Genomic DNA, 22,033 nt, shown 5'->3' on the forward strand with positions numbered 1-22,033 from the left:
CTTTTAGTACTGGGGGAATATTGTTACTCTCTTGTGGTCCTCACTAAAGCTGGATCATGTTGATAGACTTGTGTTTCTAACAAAAACCTTGACAACACAAATGTATAGTAAATACTGACATGTATAGTGTAGGTTTAGTTCATTCACCTTTTAATTTAATTTTATTATAACAGTTAGAGTGTAAAACAGACCCACTTCTACACTGAACAGAATTTTACTTTTACTTCTGTATTTCTGTTCTGTTTATAATAAGTTTTACTGATTTGGCTGTAAAAAATTCATAAGTGAAAATAATTGAAATAAAAAATCTGATAGCTGACAGATAACTGACTCTTGATGATCATTTTAACCTTCATCATGCAGCCCTTCTGCCCCCTGATGGAGGGTAAATCCATCAATTCTATATTCTAAAAGTGTGAGCTGATCAGAGCCTCTTGTGTCATTTTAGTCTCCAAGTTCTATTTATTTCCATCATTTCCATGTCAGTGCTGCTTTTAAACCCTGCACCTCATACAGTACATTCAGTTTGTGTCCCAGCTCCACTTTGTGTGATTAGTTCTGTAGTGGAATTTTAAATATCATGAGTGTTATATGTGCTTTCATGGTAAATTCTGTGTGTCAGACTAGGGAGAGAGAGAACAGGAAACCCATGTTCCTGCCATAAACATTCCTGCAACAAATGTTCCTGCCATAAACATCCCAGCCATAAACATTCTATGTGTTAAAAGGTTGGGAACTAAGGAGAGTTTGGGTGCACGTGCTTGAAAAGATCTGACCTTATTGAGGTCAAAACAGTCAATTGGCCTGGCGCGAACAATCGGTTGTAAATGAAAAAAAAAACCCAAAACAATAACGTTTACATACGTGGACAAAATTGTTGGTACTCTTCGGTCAATGAAAGAAAAACTCACAATGGTCACTTAACACTTTAATCTGACAGAAATAATAACTAATAAAAATCCTATGAATGTTAACCAATGAAAGTGACATGGTGTATACCACACTCAACATGGACCAAAGGAAGCGAAGGAAAGAGTTGTCTCAACAGATTAGAAAGAAATTTATAGACAAGCATGATAAAGGTAAAGGCTATAAGACCATCTCCAAGCAGCTAGATATTCCTGAGACTACAGTTGCACATATTATTCAGAAATTTAAGATCCATGGGACTGTAGCCAACCTCCCTGGACGTGGCCGCGGGAGGAAAATTGATGACAAATCAAAGAGACTGATATCAAAGAGAGAGACTTCTAAAGAGATCCAAGGTGAACTTCATGCTCAAGGAACATCAGTGTCAGACCGCACCATCCGTCGTTGTTTGAGCCAAAGTGGACTACATGGGAGACGACCAAGGAGGACATCATTGTTGAAAACAAATCATTAAAAAGCTAGACTGGAATATGCCAAACTACATGTTGACAAGCCACAAAGCTTCTGGGAGAATGTCCTATGGACACAGATGAGACAAAAATGGAACTTTGACAAGGCACATCAGCTCTATTTTCACAGACGGAAAAATGAAGTATATCAAGAAAAGAACACTGTCCCTACTGTGAAACATTAGCGGAGGAGGCTCTGTTATGTTCTGGGGATGCTTTGCTGCATCTGGCACAGGATGTCTTGAACCTGTGCAGGGTACAATGAAATCTGAAGACTATCAAGGGATTCTAGAGAGAAATGTGCTGGCCAGTGTCAGAAAGCTTGGTCTCAGTCGCAGGTCATAGGCCTTGCAACAGGACAATGACTCAAAATACACAGCTAAAAACACCCAAGAATGGCTAAGAGGAAAACATTGGGATATTCTAAAGTGGCCGTCTATGAGCCTGACCTCAATCCTATTGAGCATCTTTGGAAGGAGCTGAAACATGCCGTCTGGAAAAGACACCCTTCAAACCGGAAACAACTGGAGCAGTTTGCTCATGAGGAGTGGGCCAAAATACCTGCTGAGAGGTGCAGAAGTCTCATTGACAGTTACAGGAATCGTCTGATTGCAGTGATTGCCTCAAAAGGTTTAAGTTAGGGGTACCATCATTTTTGTCTAGGCCTGTTCCATGAGTTTTTTTTTTTAAATAATTCCGTTGAAGCATGGTTGAAAAGCAATGTCTGACTTTCATTGGTTAACATTCATAGAATTTTTATTCATTATTACTTTTGTCAGATTAAAGTTTTTTCTGTGACCATTATGAGTTTTTCTTTCATTGACCGAAGGGTACCAACAATTTTGTCCACGAGTGTATGTGACAAAGTTTTGTGCTCGTACAAAAATGCTAATGCAGAGGGATTTGTGATTTCATTTAATTTTGGGAGGCTCCTTAGGAGACGATGTATAAGTATATAAATATTACAGATTGTAACTGTAATTATACCTTTATTATTTATAACTGTAAATATATCATTACAGGTTGTAACTGTAATTACACCTTTATATTTTATTATAACTGAATTTTTATTTGAGAATTGACAACCATTGTATGTTTGTAAAAACATAAATAAAAAAGGTAGTGTGATTCTCATTTTCTGAATTAATATTTAGAATCATTCAGAAAATGAATTATTTAGCACTACTGATCATTCATTATACAACAATGCATCTGTTTATCCACAGACTGTTTATGACTCAGTGTCAATTGTGATGACATACATTCACATCAGTCAGCTGCATGAAGACTGTGGAGAATTGCTGGACAAGACCAAGATGGTATCATTAACAATAAACAACACTAAAGTCTCTTCTTGGTGAGTTGGGCTTCTGCTCCCCACATTCACCTCAATAATAATAATAAATAAATATGTAATATATACTTGTAAGAGCCATTTGTCTTTGTAAAGGTGTCCACTAGGGGTCACAGTTCTATTAATGAGTGTATATAGGTAGGAACCTTCCGTCAGGTGACAGATGTTGCTGGAGGAAGGTGCGCACAGTTTTTGACCATATCATGAGGCAATGCTGTTAACAACCATGCAACCCAACACATTAAATAAAATGGATACTCTGAGCAATCAATGGTGAGTGGACATTGATTTAATGTAAGTTGATGAAAGCCAAGTGAGCGCGTACAAACATATACCGTCCAGCAACCCTCAGCTGCTTCAAGTGTAGACTTACTGTAGCTGCTTACATTTAGTCAAAAACTTGGTTTATCTAAAATAACTGTGTTTAGCCTGTGTTATTTGGAGTTCATCATTTGCTGTGCATGGACCTAATTTACATCTGAAATCAGCTGCAAATACGATAAGAGGACAACGCAGATCTGTGGAGTATACATGCACGTCTTTTCATCTGGGATAAGGACCATCTAACAGGATAAGGACCATCTACCAGCGGAGCTGGTACATCGGAGCTGGTACATCGGAGCTGTTTTACAAACACCGGCTGAGAGCCTTTTGTTCAATAATGGCACCCAACATGAAGAGGTATGTCTAGTAGTGCTACTTATTGTTGAATGGCCATTTAACTATGTCTGTACACATTATGGGACATAAATCCAATGCATTGGTTGTCAAAGAAAATAATTAACTTTACGAACTATCTTTGTTAATTGTTTACATCGTGTTTTGAACATTCTGTGGATTATGGAGACAGCTGAAGCTGAGCATAGGCAAATGGAAGTGCTTCAGTTGAACAATAGTGTTTGTATTGACGTTGATGTTCCAATGGACAAACAAAAACGTGTTGTGAAATTAACTCCTAAAGCATTTGCTGAAAAAGTTGAAAGGTTGCAGAGTAATAGAAAATCTGTACTAACTAAAATTGCTAATTTAAGAAAAAAGGTACAAGGTCTGATGCAACATAGACATATAAAGGGGTGCAAAGTGTCAATGATTTCTTAAAATTGTGTGATGAAGCAAAATCTATTCATGATTCTTTGTTGGGTATGTTACCTGAAAGTGAGAGAGAAAAACATGACACATGGTTTAAAGCCAAAATGATTGTAAACAATGATCTTATTTCTGAGGTCAAAATGTGGGTATCACGTAATGAAAATTATGAACTTACTATGAATGAGGTAATGAATGATAAAGTTGATGGTGTTAATCCAGAAGATAGTATCTGAAATGTGGGGATTAAACATTCAAGTAAAGCAAGTACATGCAAGAGTGTTTCTTCTGCCAGAGTCATAGCTGAGGCAAATAAGGTTGCACTGCTCGCTCATATAGCAGCATTAAAGGAAAGGCATGCTTTGGAGGAGCAAGAGCAGATGATTAAGAGGAAAAAGGAGCAACTGAACCTAAAAGCTATGCTAGCAGAATCCACTGCCAAACACTCAGTTCTACAGGCCTCCGACAATCGCAGTGTCTCAATTAATTCTCAAATGCAAAAGGAACAATGAAAGGCATCCACAACTATCCCAAAGCCAATGGCAGAAGAGTTTGAACTTGATGTTCCTTGCAAAACTGCATATCAAACATTAGCAGTGGATCTGCCTTTGGCATCTTCTGAGTCATATCAGGAAATACGGCAGCAGCCTTGGCAGGAATGTACAGACTCAGGAAGGCAGAATTCCCAGCAGATACTTGTACATACATCAGTACAACCTCATGGACCTCTTACATCGGATAGGATTTCTCGGCCAAACGTTGAAAGTCAGTATGGTGACATTGTCCCTATAATGCAAAAACAAAATGAAATAACAGCAGCAATGTTCTGCATCTTTACCATCAAGAGATATTCCTTTATTTGATGGAGATCCTCTTCAGTATGTTTCATTCATCAGGACATTTGAAAAGGGAGTTGAGGAAAAGGCAAGCAGTAGTGATTGCTTGTACTACTTGGAACAGTTAACTAGGGGGCAGCCAAGGGAGCTTGTACGTAGTTGTCTACTTTGGCCCCAGACTTTGACTACGCTAAGGCAAAACAGCTATTACAGGAACATTTGGCAATAAGTACAAGATTGCCAGTGCTTACTGGGAAAGAGCCTTGTCTTGGCCCTTAATAAAGGGAGGGGATGTCAATGCTTTACAGTCTTATGCTCTATTTTTGCGTGGTTGCTGTAATGTCTCTGAGGAGTTGTATCTTCAGGAGTTGGATATGCCAAGCAATATGAGAGCTATTGTATCTAAATTGCCTTACAAGTTCAGAGAGCGATGGAGAACTGTTGCACATAACATTCTGGAAACTACTGAATGTAGCGCTTCATTCATAGATCTTGTTGGATTTATTGAAAGACAGGTTAGCATCCTGATGGATCCCTTGTTTGGTGATATCAGGGACTTGCCAATTAGCACAAGGCCTGTCAATCGGCCAAAACTGCATCAAGAAGGAAGAGCTACAGGAAACATCTTTGCCACTAATGTTGCACCTGTGAAGTCTCTAGAAACCTCTAATAATATAAGAACGGAATTGCCAGAAAACAATCCCAAAGTGATTTCATTGTGTGTGTATTGTGCTAAGCATCATGTATTGGAGACCTGTATGCAATTTAAGAAGAAGAAACATATGGAAAGAATGGACTTTCTAAAGGAGAAAGAGCTTTGCTTTGGTTGCTTAAGTTCTGGGCACATGAGTCGTAACTGTGGCAAGCGGTTGACTTGTAAGATATGTAATCAGCCCCATCCCACTGTGCTTCATATTGACAGGACTGCAGACATAATTTCCAAGGAGTCAGGTGCATGTAAGTCCTTAGGAATTACTGAAACATGTGGTCATACAGGGGCCGGAAAATATCGCTGTCTACTTTCTATCTTACCAGTTCAAGTTAAAACCAGTAAAGGTGATCAAATAATACATACGTATGCATTACTAGATCCTGGCAGCTCAGCAACCTTTTGTACTGAAAGCCTTATGCAGCGCCTTAATCTTCCTGGGAGAAAAACTCAGTTTTTGCTACAAACTATGGGACAGGAAAAAGTTGTACCAGCCTATGTACTCTCAAGTTTGGAAGTCTCTGCTATTGATGGGAACATCTTCTATCAGCTTCCACAAATGCTTACACAGAAACAAATGCCGGTAAGTTCTGACAACATTGTGTTTAAGGAAGAGTTGTCGAAATGGCCTTACCTAGCAAAGGTTAAAGTTCCTCGCATAATGGCTAACATTGACTTGTTGATTGGAAACAACGCACCTAAGATGTTGGAGCCTTGGGAAGTCATAAACAGCCATGGAGATGGCCCTTATGCCATAAGAACGGCTTTGGGTTGGGTCATTAATGGTCCTTTGCATGCAGGCAACTTTGAGGATGAAGACTGTTCTGCAGTGGTCAACAGGATTTCTGTGTGTAGATTGGAGGAGATGTTGTCTAAACAATACAACCATGATTTCAACGAGCAAGTTGGAGAAGAGCAAGCATTATCAAGAGAGGATATTAGATTCTTGGAGATTGCAGAAGGTTCTGCCAAGCTTGAGGATAATCATTACACCTTGAAGTTGCCATTCAAGAGGGAAAATGTGCATCTTCCTAACAACTTTTCTGTTGCAAAACAACATATACTTGGCTTGAAGAGGAGATTCCAGAGAGATGAGCAATTTTATCACGAGTATGTAGCATTTGTCAATGAGATGCTCAACAATGGATATGCAGAGCAAGTTCCCACTTAACAGCTGAAAGGTGAAAACGGCAAGGTGTGGCACATTCCTCTCCACGGTGTACGTCATCCCAGGAAGAGGAACCTGCGGGTGGTTTTTGATTGTGGTGCAGCATTTAAAGGAACATCCTTGAATCAAGTCCTTTTGCAAGGTCCCAATTTTACAAGTACATTGCTTAGGAGTCCTCCTGAGGTTTAGGCAAGACTTGGTTGCAGTCATGGGAGACATACAAGCAATGTTTCATCAGGTTAAGGTGGCAGAAGAAGATCGTGACTTTCTTCGCTTCTTGTGGTGGCAAAATGGAGACTTTACAAGAGAAGTGTCAGTGTTTCGTATGACTGTCCATATTTTTGGTGCTGTCTCTTCTCCGAGTTGTGCTGTTTTTGCTTTGAGAAAAACAGCAGATAATCATCAGTCTGAGTTTTGAGAGGAGGTTGTTCAAACTCTCAAAGAAAACTTCTATGTGGATGATTGCCTTAAGAGTGTGGCATCTGAAGAAGCAGCAGCTTGTTTATTTAAAGACCTTTCTATTCTTTGTCAGAGAGGAGGTTTCACTCTGATGAAATGGAGTAGCAACAAGCGCACTGTTCTTCAAACTCTTCCCGAGGAGTGCCTAGCCGAAGAGTGGAAGAAGCTAGATCTGGACAGAGACAGCCTGCTTCTTGAAAGAGCTGCAGAAACTGACTCATTTAAGATCAAAATGGAGCTTCAGGAGAAATCCTGGACAAGACGTGGGATGTTGTCAGTTTCCAGTTCAATATACGATCCACTTGGATTTTTGGCACCAGTAGTGTTACCTGCTAAGATTATGTTACAGGAGCTATGCAGGAGGAAGTTTGGATGGGATGAGACTGTGCCTCATGACATTCTGCATGATTGGATGAGGTGGTAAAAGGATCTGAATGCACTCTCTGAATTCAAAGTTGAGAGATGCATAAAGCCCATTAGCTGTGGGTCCTACATATCCACTCAGCTTCATAACTTCTCTGATGCAAGTGAACAAGGATATGGCGCAGTCACTTATCTTAGAATAAAGAATAACAACCATGACATCCATGTTGCCTTTCTTTTGGGAAAAGCTAGAGGAATACCTCTAAAGGCCATCACTGTTCCCCGTTTAGAGCTAACTGCTGCTGTGCTTGCTGTCCATGTAGACCTGTTGTTAAAGAAGGAGCTGAGGCTCCAACTGCAAGAAACTGTTTTCTGGACAGATAGCACATCTGTGCTCAAGTATGTCATGAATGAAGACAAGCGTTTTCATACCTTTGTTGCAAACTGAGTTTCCATCATCAGGGAGGCCACAAAGACGGCACAATGGCGGTATGTTGGCACAAAGGAGAATCCAGCGGATGATGCATCCAGAGGAAAGAGGGCTGGAGATTTTATTAAGGACAACAGATGGATAGAAGGCCCCAAGTTCCTGTATAAACCAGAAGAGGATTGGCCTGAAAACATTGTGCATACTTCAGTATTGGTTGATGACATCGAGGTCAAGAAAGAAGCCTTTGTGAATGCGGTAAATACCCAAGATGCAATGGAGAATACAAATCTGCTGATGGTTTACTTTTCAGATTGGAGGAGACTTTGTGTGGCAGTTGCCTGGTTGCTTAGGTTGAAAAGAATATTATTAACAAGGATTTGCATGAGGAGGGAGTCTGATGCCATTGATGTCAATAAGCAGAATGCCATGGCACAAGAAAATCTGATAGCTAAAGGTACAACAGGAGTACAAATCCTGTCGGTAGAGGATCTTATGGAAGCAGAGTTGGCTATAATCTGTTACTGCCAACAGCAAAGATTTCCTGAGGAAATTGCTGCTTTGTCTTCTGGAAAGAACACAGTAAGCAAACACAGTACCATCTATAAGCTGGACCCATGATTGGATAATGGGTTTCTGAGAGGGAGGTTGACACAAGGCTCATTGCCAGAAGACACAAAGTATCCACTACTCCTCATTAAAGATCAGCATGTGGCTACCCTTTTATTGAAGGATTTACATCAACGGCTTGGCCATAGTGGGCGTAACCATATGTTGTCAACATTAAGGAGAAAATATTGGATTACAGGAGCTACCACAGCTGTAAGGAAGATCATAGCAGAGTGCTGCTTCTGTAAAAAATATAATGCGAGGATGATGGGGCAGAAAATGGCTGACTTGCCCAAGGAGAGAATCCTGCCAGGCCATCCGCCATTCACTAATACAGGTGTTGACTATTTTGGACAAGTAGAGGTGAAGCAAGGAAGAGGCACAGAAAATGTTATGGTGTCATTTTTACCTGCTTAGCCAGCAGAGCAGTTCACCTTGAAATGGCCAATTCCCTTGACACGCTTGTATTAATGCTCTGTGCTGATTTATCAGTAGAAGAGGGCAGGTGGAATGTCTTCTATCAGATAATGGCACGAATTTCATAGGGGCTGAGAGAGAGCTCAGGGTGGCTCTTTCATCACTGAATCAAGTTAAGATTCAAGGAGCTTTATGTCAGAAGGGCATTAAGTGGAGTTTCAATCCTCCAGCTGGATCCCATTATGGTGGGGTTTGGGAGCAAGTCATCCGGATGCTGAGAAAAATCCTCACTGCAGTTTTTCAACAGCAGACACTTGATGATGATAGTTTACATACAATCTTGTGTGAAGCTGAAGCCATCTTGAATGATCAACCAATCACCAAGTTGTCTGATGATCCAATGGATCTTGAAGCTCTGACTCCCAATCATATCTTGTTGCTGAAAGCAAAACCTTCCTTATGTCCTGGATTATTCAATGTGCATGATTTGTACATAAAGAGAAGGTGGAAACAGGTTCAATACATTTCAGACCTATTTTGGGTGAGAGAATACTTACCTTTGCTGCAGTAGAGGCAGAAATGGAACCAAACTAGGAATAACCTTAAGTCTGGAGACATTGTGGTCATTATGGATCCAACGGCTCCTACAGGCTCATGGCCACTTGGAAAATTTTTGGAAACATTCCCTTATAAGAAAGGGCTGGTGTGCTCTGTGTGTTTACAAACTAAGACCAGTGTTATTGACAGGTCAATGACATACATTCACATCAGTCAGCTGCATGAAGACTGTGGAGAATTGCTGGACAAGACCAAGATGGTATCATTAACAATAAACAACACTAAAGTCTCTTCTTGGTGAGTTGGGCTTCTGCTCCCCACATTCACCTCAATAATAATAATAAATAAATATGTAATATATACTTGTAAGAGCCATTTGTCTTTGTAAAGGTGTCCACTAGGGGTCACTGTTCTATTAATGAGTGTATATAGGTAGGAACCTTCCTTCAGGTGACAGGTGTTGCTGGAGGAAGGTGCGCACAGTTTTTGACCATATCACGAGGCAATGCTGTTAACAACCATGCAACCCAACACATTAAATAAAATGGATACTCTGAGCAATCAATGGTGAGTGGACACTGATTTAATGTAAGTTGATGAAAGCCAAGTGAGCGTGTACAAACATACACTGTCCAGCAACCCTCAGCTGCTTCAAGTGTAGACTTAGCTGCTTAGGAAGGTTTCAGGAAGGTACAGAAAGAGGATGAGGGCCAGGTCCTGCAGGTTGAGGGAGTAAACACCGATCCCTCGTACTTCCTGGTGAGGAATGGGCTTCTTTACTTCCACACAGACAGGAGAGGAGAACCCTGTTACCTGCTAGTGGTGCCAAGCCAGCGTACTCCGCTCCTGCTCCACCTAGCCCACACGCACCCATTGGGGGGCATCTTGGACCCAAGAACATGCTAGAAAAGCTGCAGTATCGATTTACATGGCCGGGCATGAACGCGGAGGTCCTGGGCTTTTGCAGGGCCTGCAGCCCATGCCAACGGACCTCTCCCCAGAAGCCAGCACCGGCCCCCCTTATTCCCCTTCCTATTATTGCCATCCCATTTGAAAGGTTTGGCATGGACCTCAATGGGCCATTACCGAAGTCTGCCCAGGGGCATGAATACATCCTGGTTATAGTGGACTATGCCACCCGCTACCCCAAGGTGGTCCCACTTTGGAAGGCCACCTCCCAGAATGTAGCCAGAGAGCTGCTTCTGCTCTTCAGCAGAGCCGGGATCCCCAAGGACATCCACAGTGACCAAGATACGCTATTTAGGCATGGGAGGAGCAACCCTCCCCCTTCTGCTCCGTCATCGACTTCATCCAGGCCCGGACATGCAGGCCCGGATCGAGTGCATCGGGCCCATCGTAAAGGAACACCTAGAAGAATCCCAGCGTGCCCAGCAAAGGATGTACAACCGGCCCGTCCAGGCTAGGGATCTTCACCCTGGGAGCAAGTAATGCTACTCGTTCCTAGCATGGCCTGTAAGTTCCTGGCAAAGTGGCAGGGCCCATACATGGTCCTCGAGACCTGTAAACTATCGGTTGCAACAGCCAGGTAAGCGTGCAGACACCAAATTATATCACATCAACATTTTGAAAAAATGGATTCCCCCACCGGCTGTGGTGTCTGCGTTTGCCTCCCTCCAAACAGATCCCCAAGAGCGTGCCCTAGTTAGGAGAGGAGATGATTTCACACCAGCCCAGCAGCACGACCTCACAGAGCTCCTGGACCAGTTCGCGGATGTCTTCTCGTCCCGTCCAGCGCTGGTGCACCACGAGATCAAAACCCCTCCTGGGATGGTGGTCCGACAACAACCATATAGGGTCCTGGAAGCCCGTCGTCACAATATCGAGGAGGAAGTGGAACGAATGTTGAAGGATGGGATTATTGAGGTGTCTGCCAGCCCTTGGTCCAGCCCCATTGTAGTGGTGCCTAAACCATATGGGTCCATTCGCCTCTGAAACGACTTCCAGAGGCTCAACCAGATCTCGGATTTCGACAACTATCCCCTCCCTCGAGTGGACGACCTGGTGGAGTGTCTGGGGAAGGCCTGGTTCATTTCCACCCTCGACCTGACAAAGGACTACTGGCAAGTGGCCCTTGCAGTTGAGGCAAAGCCAAAAGACGGCCTTCAGCACCGCAAATGAATGAAAATCAAAATAACTGAGCAATTGAGATTTAATGGCCTTGCCCAGGGGCCCAGCAGTGGCAGCGCCCCTGGGCAAGGCCATTAAATCTCAATTGCTCAGTTATTTTTTAAAGAGATAAAAATGTAAGTCGCTCTGGATAAAGGCGTCTGCTAAATACTGTAAAAGTCAATGTAAATGTAAGTGTGCAGTGAAAAGAAACAATCTTCCTCCTCAGGACATTGATGATGAACCTAAAACTTCTGCTTCAGTCTCACTATTAGAGAATGTGTCTTACTGAGGAGCAGGTCATGTGACTCTCAGATAGATGATCTTACTTCAGTGTGTCCAGTTTACAGTGAGGATTCTCCAGTACAGCAGAGAGATTCTTCACTCCTGAGTCTCCTAGTTTATTAAAGGACAGATCCAGGTATCTCAGGTGTGAGGGGTTTGATCTCAGAGCTGAAGTCAGAGCAGCACAGTATTCTTCTGAGACACCACAATCCCACAACCTGTAGAGAGACACAATGGCACACTCTTCATCAACAGATGTTTATTATATAAAGTATAATTAACACTGAACAAAACTTTCCTGTCAGATTGTGAACAGTGGGTGGGCCTGGGTAAAACAGGGTGGACACAGGTTTGAGAAGAAAGTCAAAATCAGCAGTCACTCAAAAGAACTTACATGACTGTAAAAAGAGGACAATAAGCTGAAAGAGATCTGTTAATTTATCGGTTCTTTATGTAGCACACACACACTTCTTAAAGCAGCAGCTCCTAGTCAGTGAGAACCTGGATTTATTAATAATTCTAACATTATATCAGAGTTTATGTAGGTGGACCAGGACTCCAAATGGGTGGGACCAGGACCCTGGAGCTTCACCAGTGATATTGTTTTATTATGTTATTTACAATTATTGATATTAAGTTTTTCTTGATCTGCAAATGTTTTGCTGGTGTTAAAAATAATGACTCTTTATTTATTTAATTCCTAAGTGATTTTGGAGAGAAATCATTATCACTTAATGACTAATCTATTTGTTCTGAACGTTGTAGTGTTACAGAACATTTCAGGTGAAAAACAACACTGTATATAACTGCTGCTTTTAGTGAGTTATTGTGACTCTCAGAGAGATGATCTTACTTCAGTGTCTCCAGTTTACAGTGAGGATTCTCCAGTCCAGCAGAGAGAATCTTCACTTCTGAGTCTCCTAGTTTATTCCCAGACAGATCCAGTGTTTCCACAGTCAGATGAAGTTCTCTCAGATTGGAGGTTTCTGAGCTGAGCGCTGAGACCAGAGATGACCAGCTTTTAGCTACAAGTGAATCACAGCTGATACTAAAGGAAATAAAATAAAACATAATGAACTCACACTAGTGCAAATGATCAAACACATCCTCAAAGATTTCACTGAACTTTCTCATTTTTATAAATACTGAAAATACAAACACCAGTTAGACAATATGGTTAAAGTGACACTGCAGTCGACATCTACATATTGATGTCATTAAAGTGGGTAAAGTTACTGTTTAACTACAGCTAACTAGCTAGTATCTAGAGTAGGGTTGCCCCTGTCCTGTATAATATGGGATTGTCTTGTATTGAAAAAGACAAAAATCTCACATTAAACATTACAGAATGTAACACTGACATTCAAACAATAATTCAACATCATAGAAGAGGAAAATGACCAAATGTGTATGATGTAAGTAATGAAAACTAGTGAAAACTAGTGAACTAGTGATCACTCAGATGGTAAAACCATGTGCTCTTGAAACTTTTTTCTTTTACTTTTTATTTATGGGTCATGAGCAGCAGACTATGGCCAGAAATTCCAGAAGTGATGTGACCTTAACAAACGATCGATACTGGAGTAATTATTATAGAAACAAATTCACTTTAAAATAACACTTTTAACATATTATTACTACTAAATCTGTTCTCTATTACTTTGAGGTTTTATTTAAGTATAACAGAACAATATTGTCTCTTGGTACAATTATTAATAAACACAGGGCTGCCAACTTTTGAGTTCAGCTTAGAGTGAGATTCTGGGGGGACAGGGCTTTGGTTATGGGGCGTGGCTTGGTGTGGAAAAAAATACAAACACAAAATCTTTGCATTAAGAGAAGTGTATTAAGTATATATTGATTGTCAAAGTATTTGATATCTGTATAGAATTTTATAGGACACAGTTAATAGGAATAAATTGTGTATTTCCCTCTGCGCGTTGCTTTGCGAGATCATGCAGCGCTATTTTTTTTTTCCATCACTGATGCACGAGTCTGTGTGAGAATATGGGGGTGTGGTGTGAGAGCGTGAGAATTGGGTCAATTATGTGAGTCTCACGCTAAATGCATGAGAGTTGGCAGCCTTGATAAACATGGTATTAGCTTCAACTGTTATGCTAATGACACACAACTATATGTTTCAGCTAAGTCAGAAATGAGTTACCAGCTTAATAAGACTGAAGATTGTGTGAAGGACATTAGACAGTGGATGCTTACTAACTTCCTCCTGCTTAACTCTGACACACAGAAGTTTTTTGTACTAGGACCACAGCCAGAAGTAAGCTTTCTGATTACAGAGTAACTCTGGATGTTCTTTCTATTACATCTTGTGCAGCAGTAAAATACCTCAGTGTGATTATTGATATCAGTCTCTCATTTGAAGGTCACATGAATAATACCACAATGGTAGCCTTTTTTCATCTCAGAAATATTGCTAAGATAAGAAATATGATGTCATTGCAGGATGCAGAAACACTAGTTCATGCTTTTGTTACCTCTAGGTTGGATTATTGTAATGCTTTACTGTCTGGATGTTCCAGTAGGAACATAAACAAGCTCCAGTTAGTCCAGAACACAGTAGCTAGAGTCCTAACTAGAACCAGAAGATATCAACATATCACCCCTATCTTATCCTCATTGAATTGAAATGTAAGTAATGTTAGACTAATGAATGTTAAGCTGAGGCTCAGCAGCCTGTTGACTTTAAGATAAATGACTGCTCAGGTGATCAAAACCTCCATCACGTACAACACGTTCCAGAACTGCAGCAGCTCAGATGATCAGAACCAGTGAAGAAATGACAGATGATGAGGTTGTTTGTGTAATATACTGTTTGAATCATATTTATAAAAACTCAATGTAACAATGATCAGGGTCCTTCCTCTCTCATGCTTCGTGAGGAGCGTTGGGTCCTGTTGCACAACAGTACAAGTAAATTGTGAACCTTTTTACTCTTGTCTGTGATTCTCTCGACGCTTCCACAACATGAGCCACTTGGTTATAATCTGACCAGAAGTAACTATAGAGAATTCTGTTTAGGAATCAGACTGACATTAGCTAAAATCTTATCATGTAGTATTATAAATTAACATTAAAGAGAGCACTTTTCAGCTAATTAAACACTTTCTGAATTGAACGTTATCACAGAGGTTCATGCTAAACTTAGTGACAATAATCTATTAGAATCCTTTCAGTTTGGGTTCTGTATTAAACACAGTATCGAAACTGCTTTAGTGAAGGTCACTAATGATCTCCTGATGGCTGCTGATGCTCAACTGTTAACAAGTCTTGTCCTGTTAGATTTGAGTGCAGCCTTTGATACGGTTTCACACATTAAAATAATGTGGTATATAAAATGTCCACAACACTTGACTCTGCTCTTCCACAGAGTCTTCCTTCTCTGTCTCTATTATTATTATTATTATTATTATTATTATTATTATTATTATTATTATTAAACATTTTCCTCTAATGAGTAGAAGGCTTTTCAAAGTCAGCTTTCTATGAAAGATCATTTCCACCTCACAAATAAAACCTAATAATGAATAAAAACTTTTTGGGGATTAGAATTTTTCATTACTGCCGTAAACATGGTTCTTTATGTCTGGTACACAGGTGTGTTTAATATACATCAAACATCCAACATAAAACCAGCATTAACTTCCTAATTATTTTAAGATATTAAGATAAGTCATAACTACAAAACTTCAAAACTCTCTCAAATGTAATCACCTGCTTCTACATTCTATCATTCATTTATTAATGCAGTTTTTATTCCCTAATTGATCTATTTACATTAATTCCACTCTGTATCACCTTCAGGTCAGAACATCCCAAAGTCCATATTAGAGTGTGTTCAGTTTCTCTCTAACACTGTAACAGTAGAACAGTTATATTCAGATTTACTTACATTGCTTTACTAGATGCTTCAATCACAGGCATCATCTTCAGAACAACATCTTCTGTTATCTTATCTCTACTGAAATATTTACTCAGGTCAAACTCATCCAGCTCCTGTGTTGATGTCAGTAACACAAACACCAGTGCAGACAGCTGTGAAGAAGAAAGTTCACTTTGTTTTCCAGATTTCAGGTAGTGTTGGATTTCCTCCACTAGAGAATTATCAGCCAGTTCATTCATACAGTGGAACAGATTGATGGATTTCTCTGTAGGAAGATCTTCACTTATCTTCTTCTTAATGTACTGAACTGTTTCCTGTATGCTCTGTGAGCTACTTCCTGTCTGTGTTACTAAAACATGTAAAAGTTTCTGATTGGACTCTAGTGAGAAACCCAGAAGAAAGCGAAGGAAAAGATCCAGATGTCCAGTCTGACTTTTTAAAGTCTGATATACAGCACTTTTGTGTACATCTGAGATTGTATTTTCTTCCATCCACTGGTTAGAGTATTGATTCTGTTTAAGAACATTTCTCTTCTCCTTCATGAAGGTCAGGTGCACATACAGAGCTGCGAGATGCTCCTGAATGCTCAGATGAACAAAACAGTACATTTTACTCTGGTGAAGCCCAAACTCCTCTCTGAAGATCTGAGTACACACACCTGAGTACACTGCTGCTTCTGTCACATCAATACCACACTCTCTCAGGTCTTCATCATAGAAGATCAGGTTCCCTTTCTTCAGCTGCTGAAAAGCCAGTTGTCCCAGTTTAAGAAGCATTTCTTCATCACTCTCCTGTTTCTTTGAGTATTTTTCTCTTATGATGTTTGTGTGAATGATGAGGAAGTGTGTGTACATTTGAGTCAGAGTCTTGGGGATCTCTCCACTCTCTGCTTCACCCAACATTCTCTCTAGAACAGTGGCTGAAATCCAGCAGAAGACTGGGATGTGACACATGATGTAGAGGCTTCTTAATGATTTCAGGTGTGTGATGATGTTATTGGCCAGGCTCTGATCACTGATCCTCTTCCTGAAGTACTCCTCCTTCTGAGGGTCATTGAACCCTCGTACCTCTGTGACTCGATCCACACACTCAGAGGGGATTTGATCAGCTGCTGCAGGTCTGGAGGTGATCCAGATGAGAGCAGAGGGAAGCAGATGCCCTTTGATCAGGTTTATCAGCAGCACAGGCACTGATGCTGATTCAGTTACATCACACACTCTCACTGTGTTCTGGAAATCTAGAGGAAAATGACACTCGTCCAATCCGTCAAAAATGAACAGAACCTTTTCCAAACTAAACATTTCTGTTTCTATTATTTCCTTAAAAAAGACATGAAGGAGCTCTATCAGACTCAGATTCTGGTCCTTCATCAAATTCAGCTCTCTGAAAGGAAGTGGAAATATGAGGTGGATGTCCTGATTTACTTTCCCTTCAGCCCAGTCCAGAATGAACTTCTGCACAGAGACTGTTTTTCCGATGCCAGCTACTCCCTTAGTTAGCACAGTTCTGATGGGTTTGTCTTGTTCAGATAAAGGCTTAAAGATGTCATTGCATTTGATTGGTGTTTCCTCTGTTGTCCTTCTCCTGGATGCTGCCTCGATCTGTCTCACCTCATGTTCATTATTGACTTCTCCACTGTCTCCCTCTGTGATGTAGAGCTCTGTGTAGATCTCATTCAGGAGTGTTTGGTTTCCCAGGTTTATCATCACTCCATTCAAACACTGAAACTTCTTCATCAGATTTAATTTAAACTTTTTCTTGAATTCATTTACAGCAGCAGATTCTGGCTCGTGCCTGTGATATGGAGAAGCAGAAAGACACAGGGTTCATTTATTAGACTTAATCATCTGTTTTCTATAATCTAATCACTCTGTAGCATTCTCTCTATTTAGACTATTATTTGGACACTTAAGCCATATTTGAATGCCATCATATGAATTTCACTACATTACAAAAGATTTAATTTGAAGAAATATACCACAAGCACACATTCCAATCAAAACATTTCCCAAAAAAATAGACTGAGTGATTTTTAAACACATAATAGTGGCTTTATTAAAGTCACAGTTCTAGTGTTGTAGTATTTAGTTTGCCCCATGATTATCTCGTTAAATTACCCTATAAGTGTGCCTTTAGCATTGACATTAAAAGTCAAGAGACGTTACCTGTGTAGAAGTGAAGAGTCTACAACATTAATCTCTGGATGATGATCCATAGACTCATGACTCTTCATGGAGGTACAACTGGGTGTTGATGATTCTGATCTCTTTTCCTGGAGTTTACTGTACAACATTATAAACACTTTAATAATTTATTTACAATCTTTACAGTTTTAAATTCACTTGCTAACTGAATATGGATTTTTACATACAATAAACAGACTTACTTATGCTCAATGGTGACTGTGGTAGCTTTTTTTTTACTAGTGGAGCCTTTATTTAAGTTCATTTTATCTTTACTCACTAAATACACTGTAGCATTGCACAGGAACTATGAGTCCAAACCTTTGTGCACAAAGGAGCTGCAAATTGGATTCTGTACCCTTTCGCTAGCATAGGCCAGCATAGGCCATCCGAACCCTAGAGTCAAGGCTCCCTAGAATCCCTGCCCTGAAGGTAGGGTTTTCTTTTTGTAACTCCTGGTATAGATGACCTATCTTAGGTCCTGTCCAGCCTCACGAAATATGATCATCTAATTGGAATCATTTGCTTTGCTACTTTCTGTTTGAAAACTATTAGCCAGAGAGCTACATCATCGAGATATCAAGGTGAGAGTATGTGAAGTAGCCTGCTGGAGTTTTACTGCAGTAAGTAGAAAGGTAGGTCTGTAGTTATAAGGTAAGGCATATTGTTCCCCAGTTGTATGTTATTTTAATAATTTCAGTGGAATGAAATAAAGGTCATTTATGGTAATCGTGTTAATATGGCAGGGTTGTTTAATAGGAGATTGTGCTTTAAAATGATCGCTTAGTCATGATTTTATTTCTTATATGTCGTCATCCACCATGACTCTTAACTTTTTTAGATACAAGAGTGATTTACATCAAACGCAGTAAACAAGCCAGTGTTTCAGCACAGAGATGTGTGAGTGCTGTACAGTGGTGGTAGCTGTGCTACACTAAGAATTATAGACAGCGTATATGTAGAGCTGTAGGTACTACAGACTGTTTCAACATTATTTTTTCAGGATTCAGAGTCGAAGGAAAGGAGTCTGCATACCACATTTTTGGCATTGTTAAAAGACACAACAACCAATATTTGATATTTGAAATTTGAAAACTGGCTAATGAGCTGAATTTCCAAGAGCCATTCTCTTGGAACTATGTGCTGAGATGTTAAGTTTAGAGAGACCAAAGTAAAATACCTGTCCATATACACATCCTAAAAACTCTAGGTTTTTCCAGACGTTGTCATGAATATTTAAACCTCTGCTTCATTTCTATATATTTCCAGGGGCTCATTGTCATGAAATATCCCTGAGAAGTGCTAACTGTTAACTCATAAATATCCATAATTTTTCAGTTGTGTTGAGGCCACTAGGATATTTCTAACCTAAAAAAACTAATTATTTTGAAGAAGTCAGTAATTTTTATTAATTTATTTTAAATCATTAAATAATACTATTAAAATAAATTGGCTTAACCAGTTAAAAAAAACCTAATTCTGTTTGAAATATTTTTAAATACTTTTATGTATATTTGTTATATTGTGTAATTATGACCAAAAAAACTCCCTGTACTTATTTACTCAACTTTTGGTAGAAAATTATCGCTTTTTTTTATTCCAAGAACGCCATGTTTCCCGATGTGGCATGACGTAACTAGTGTAGATTGTGGTGATGTTTTGTAATTGTTTTATTGTGCTTTTGGACTATTAGTAAATCTGTTCCTTACATTTTTATTTTATATTTGTATTCGTTTTTTTATAATTTTAGGGTTTTGTTGCAATATCTCTATGTAAATATGCAACTGAATTTAGTTTGTATTTGTGCAGAGCCAATCCTGACCTCCCTGGGGCCCTAAGCAAAACTCTGCTAAGGGGCCCTTGATCCCTGATGGTTATTATTTACTGAGGGATGTGCATTCATATTGACCTGGCATTATGCCCATTCCAATGTAAATCCATTGGTTTCCATATTGCATTAACGTTGTTGTAACCTTGATTGAGAGACTATAAACATTGTCATTTAGGAGTGCTATCATGCTACGTTTTGTACTGGTTCCCACACAGATGTTGCTGCTGGAAAGCGTGCATGTCATTTCGTGAACGCATGTTCACGCATGGCGTGGTTATCGAGCTCCCGTTTATAAACACTGTTGCCCTTGGGCGTGTATTCAAGCGAATGTTCACGCAATAAATTGTTGTGTGACAGACAGACAGGCCAAGAGATGCACTGGCAGCACTGCACAGCTAATAGACCGAATCACATCAACTCAACTTTACTGTTATTTCCTCATGCTGACATCAAACTTGAAGACAACACAAGTTTACCTGATTGCTGTTCACGCATTTCTCTCTCATTTTGTTTCTTTTTTCTCTTTTCATGGCCAGATGGATAGCTCCGCTTCATATTGTCATCTACACAGTAAACATTAACACGCGCTATAAAATGAGGCAGGGGAGGCGGGGCCTTGCGTAATATGCGGGCCCTACGCAACTAGCAAAGTGAGCCTATAGGGCCGATCGGATCTGTATTTGTGTTCATTTATGCTGTTTTGTGATGTTGCACTAGAATAATAATTTGATCTTCAAACAGTTAATGGTGAGATGTTATGCAATAGATTCCTTGAGGTTTTAGTTTTCACTGCATGAATTCAATTAAATTTTAATTATTTTTTTGTTTTTTGTATAAAGCTTTTAACAATTCACAAAAGTATAGAAACAGAAGAAAAAATAAATAAATAAAAATAAATAAATACATGAATACATACATTTAAAGTTTAAAATTAATTTTAAAATATTCATTTAAATTTTAAAAACTATATATATATTCCTATCACTAATGAGCAAGCCGGAGGCTACGGCAACAAGAAAAAACTCCTTGAGATGATATGAGGAAGAAACCTTGAGAGGAACCAGACTCAGAATGGAACCCATCCTCATTTGGGTGACACTCTACAGTAAATAGTGTAAATGTAAATAATGTCCTTTCTACAACAGTTTATAATTGTGAGAATTTTGGAACCAGTCGAGCAGTGCTGGTAGATCTGAGTGTGCGAGGTGCAGTGCGAGGAGTGATGAGGGCTTTGAGGTAAGAGGGAGCTTGTCCATTTTTGGTTTTGTAGGCAAGCATCAGTGTTTTGAATCTGATGCGTGCAGCTACCGGACGCCAGTGAAGGGATCGCAGCAATTCAATTCAATTTATTTGTATAGCGCTTTTAACAATTTCCCATTGTCTCAAAGCAGCTTTACAGAAGTGTTCCTATCCCTAATGAGCAAGCCGGCGGCGACGGTGACAAGGAAAAACTCCCTGAGATAATAAGAGGAAGAAACCTTGAGAGGAACCTGACTCAGATGTGAACCTCATTTGGGTGACACTCTACAGTAAATAGTGTAAATGTAAATAATGTAATTTTTACAACAGTTTATAATTGTGCAGCCGAGAGCTCCTGCGGAACTAATGAGTCATCATAAACTCTGAGTTCACCATAGACCCAACACTAATTCCTTCTTAACATTATATTGCTGTGTTCCATCTTCTCTGACCTGGCAATACATATATACTTCTATAACACTTCTGTTATGAATCTCACGTTACCTTTATTTTGGTATCAGAATTTTTCAAACACACCTTGTAGTTTTTGAGATATGCTCATTTAAAATTGAGCACTAGGCTTAGAAATACATCTTGGTCTCAAGTATGTTCTTATCAACCAAATCCTCTGTTGAATGTGTTTTATTCTTTTTCAAATTTTTACATCACCAGAATAAACGTAAGGCAGTTGAGGTTCCCCTCATTGTGCTGAGTGCATGTCACATGTCCATGTTGTGCAAATTTTCTATTTTCACGTGAAATCACATGACGTCACGTGACTTTATCAAATTACACGTGAGGAAGTTCCCCTCATTGTTCTGAGTGTTTTGATATGTCACATGTCCATTGATTTTTGATTTTGCATATATTGGGGGCGGGGCTGCGGCACAACCGGAAGGCCAGTCGGGACACCAATTTAAAAGTTTGTTCAGAGTCTCACCCTAAAGGAGCTGGCCGAGTTTGGTGTAGATAGTTCAAAAGCTTGCCGAGTTATACACCTCCAAAGTTTATAATGTTAGTCTATGGGACAAAAGGCCACTTTGAGACCCGGTACTGGAAGTACCGGTACTCGGATCGCTTCTAAAAGTCATAACACACCTCT

The 22,033-nt window shown here is 39.8% G+C and overlaps 1 protein-coding gene across 3 annotated transcripts in view; it reads right to left on the minus strand.

Moving 5' to 3' along the window:
- LOC132858821 (NACHT, LRR and PYD domains-containing protein 12-like) overlaps positions 1 to 22,033 on the minus strand; it is a 301,006-nt gene that overhangs the window by 16,705 nt on the left and 262,268 nt on the right. For all 3 annotated transcript variants that reach the window (XM_060889313.1, XM_060889314.1, XM_060889315.1), the window contains 4 exons: positions 17,844 to 17,960; positions 15,688 to 17,472; positions 12,631 to 12,825; positions 11,822 to 11,995 (listed from right to left, as the gene is read on the minus strand). In XM_060889313.1, the coding sequence (XP_060745296.1) occupies positions 11,822 to 11,995; positions 12,631 to 12,825; positions 15,688 to 17,472; positions 17,844 to 17,960 (2,271 nt within the window). The remainder of the gene's footprint in view (positions 1 to 11,821; positions 11,996 to 12,630; positions 12,826 to 15,687; positions 17,473 to 17,843; positions 17,961 to 22,033) is intronic.

This window comes from Tachysurus vachellii, chromosome 16 (genome assembly GCF_030014155.1).
Source record: "Tachysurus vachellii isolate PV-2020 chromosome 16, HZAU_Pvac_v1, whole genome shotgun sequence".
Classification (NCBI taxonomy): domain Eukaryota; kingdom Metazoa; phylum Chordata; class Actinopteri; order Siluriformes; family Bagridae; genus Tachysurus; species Tachysurus vachellii.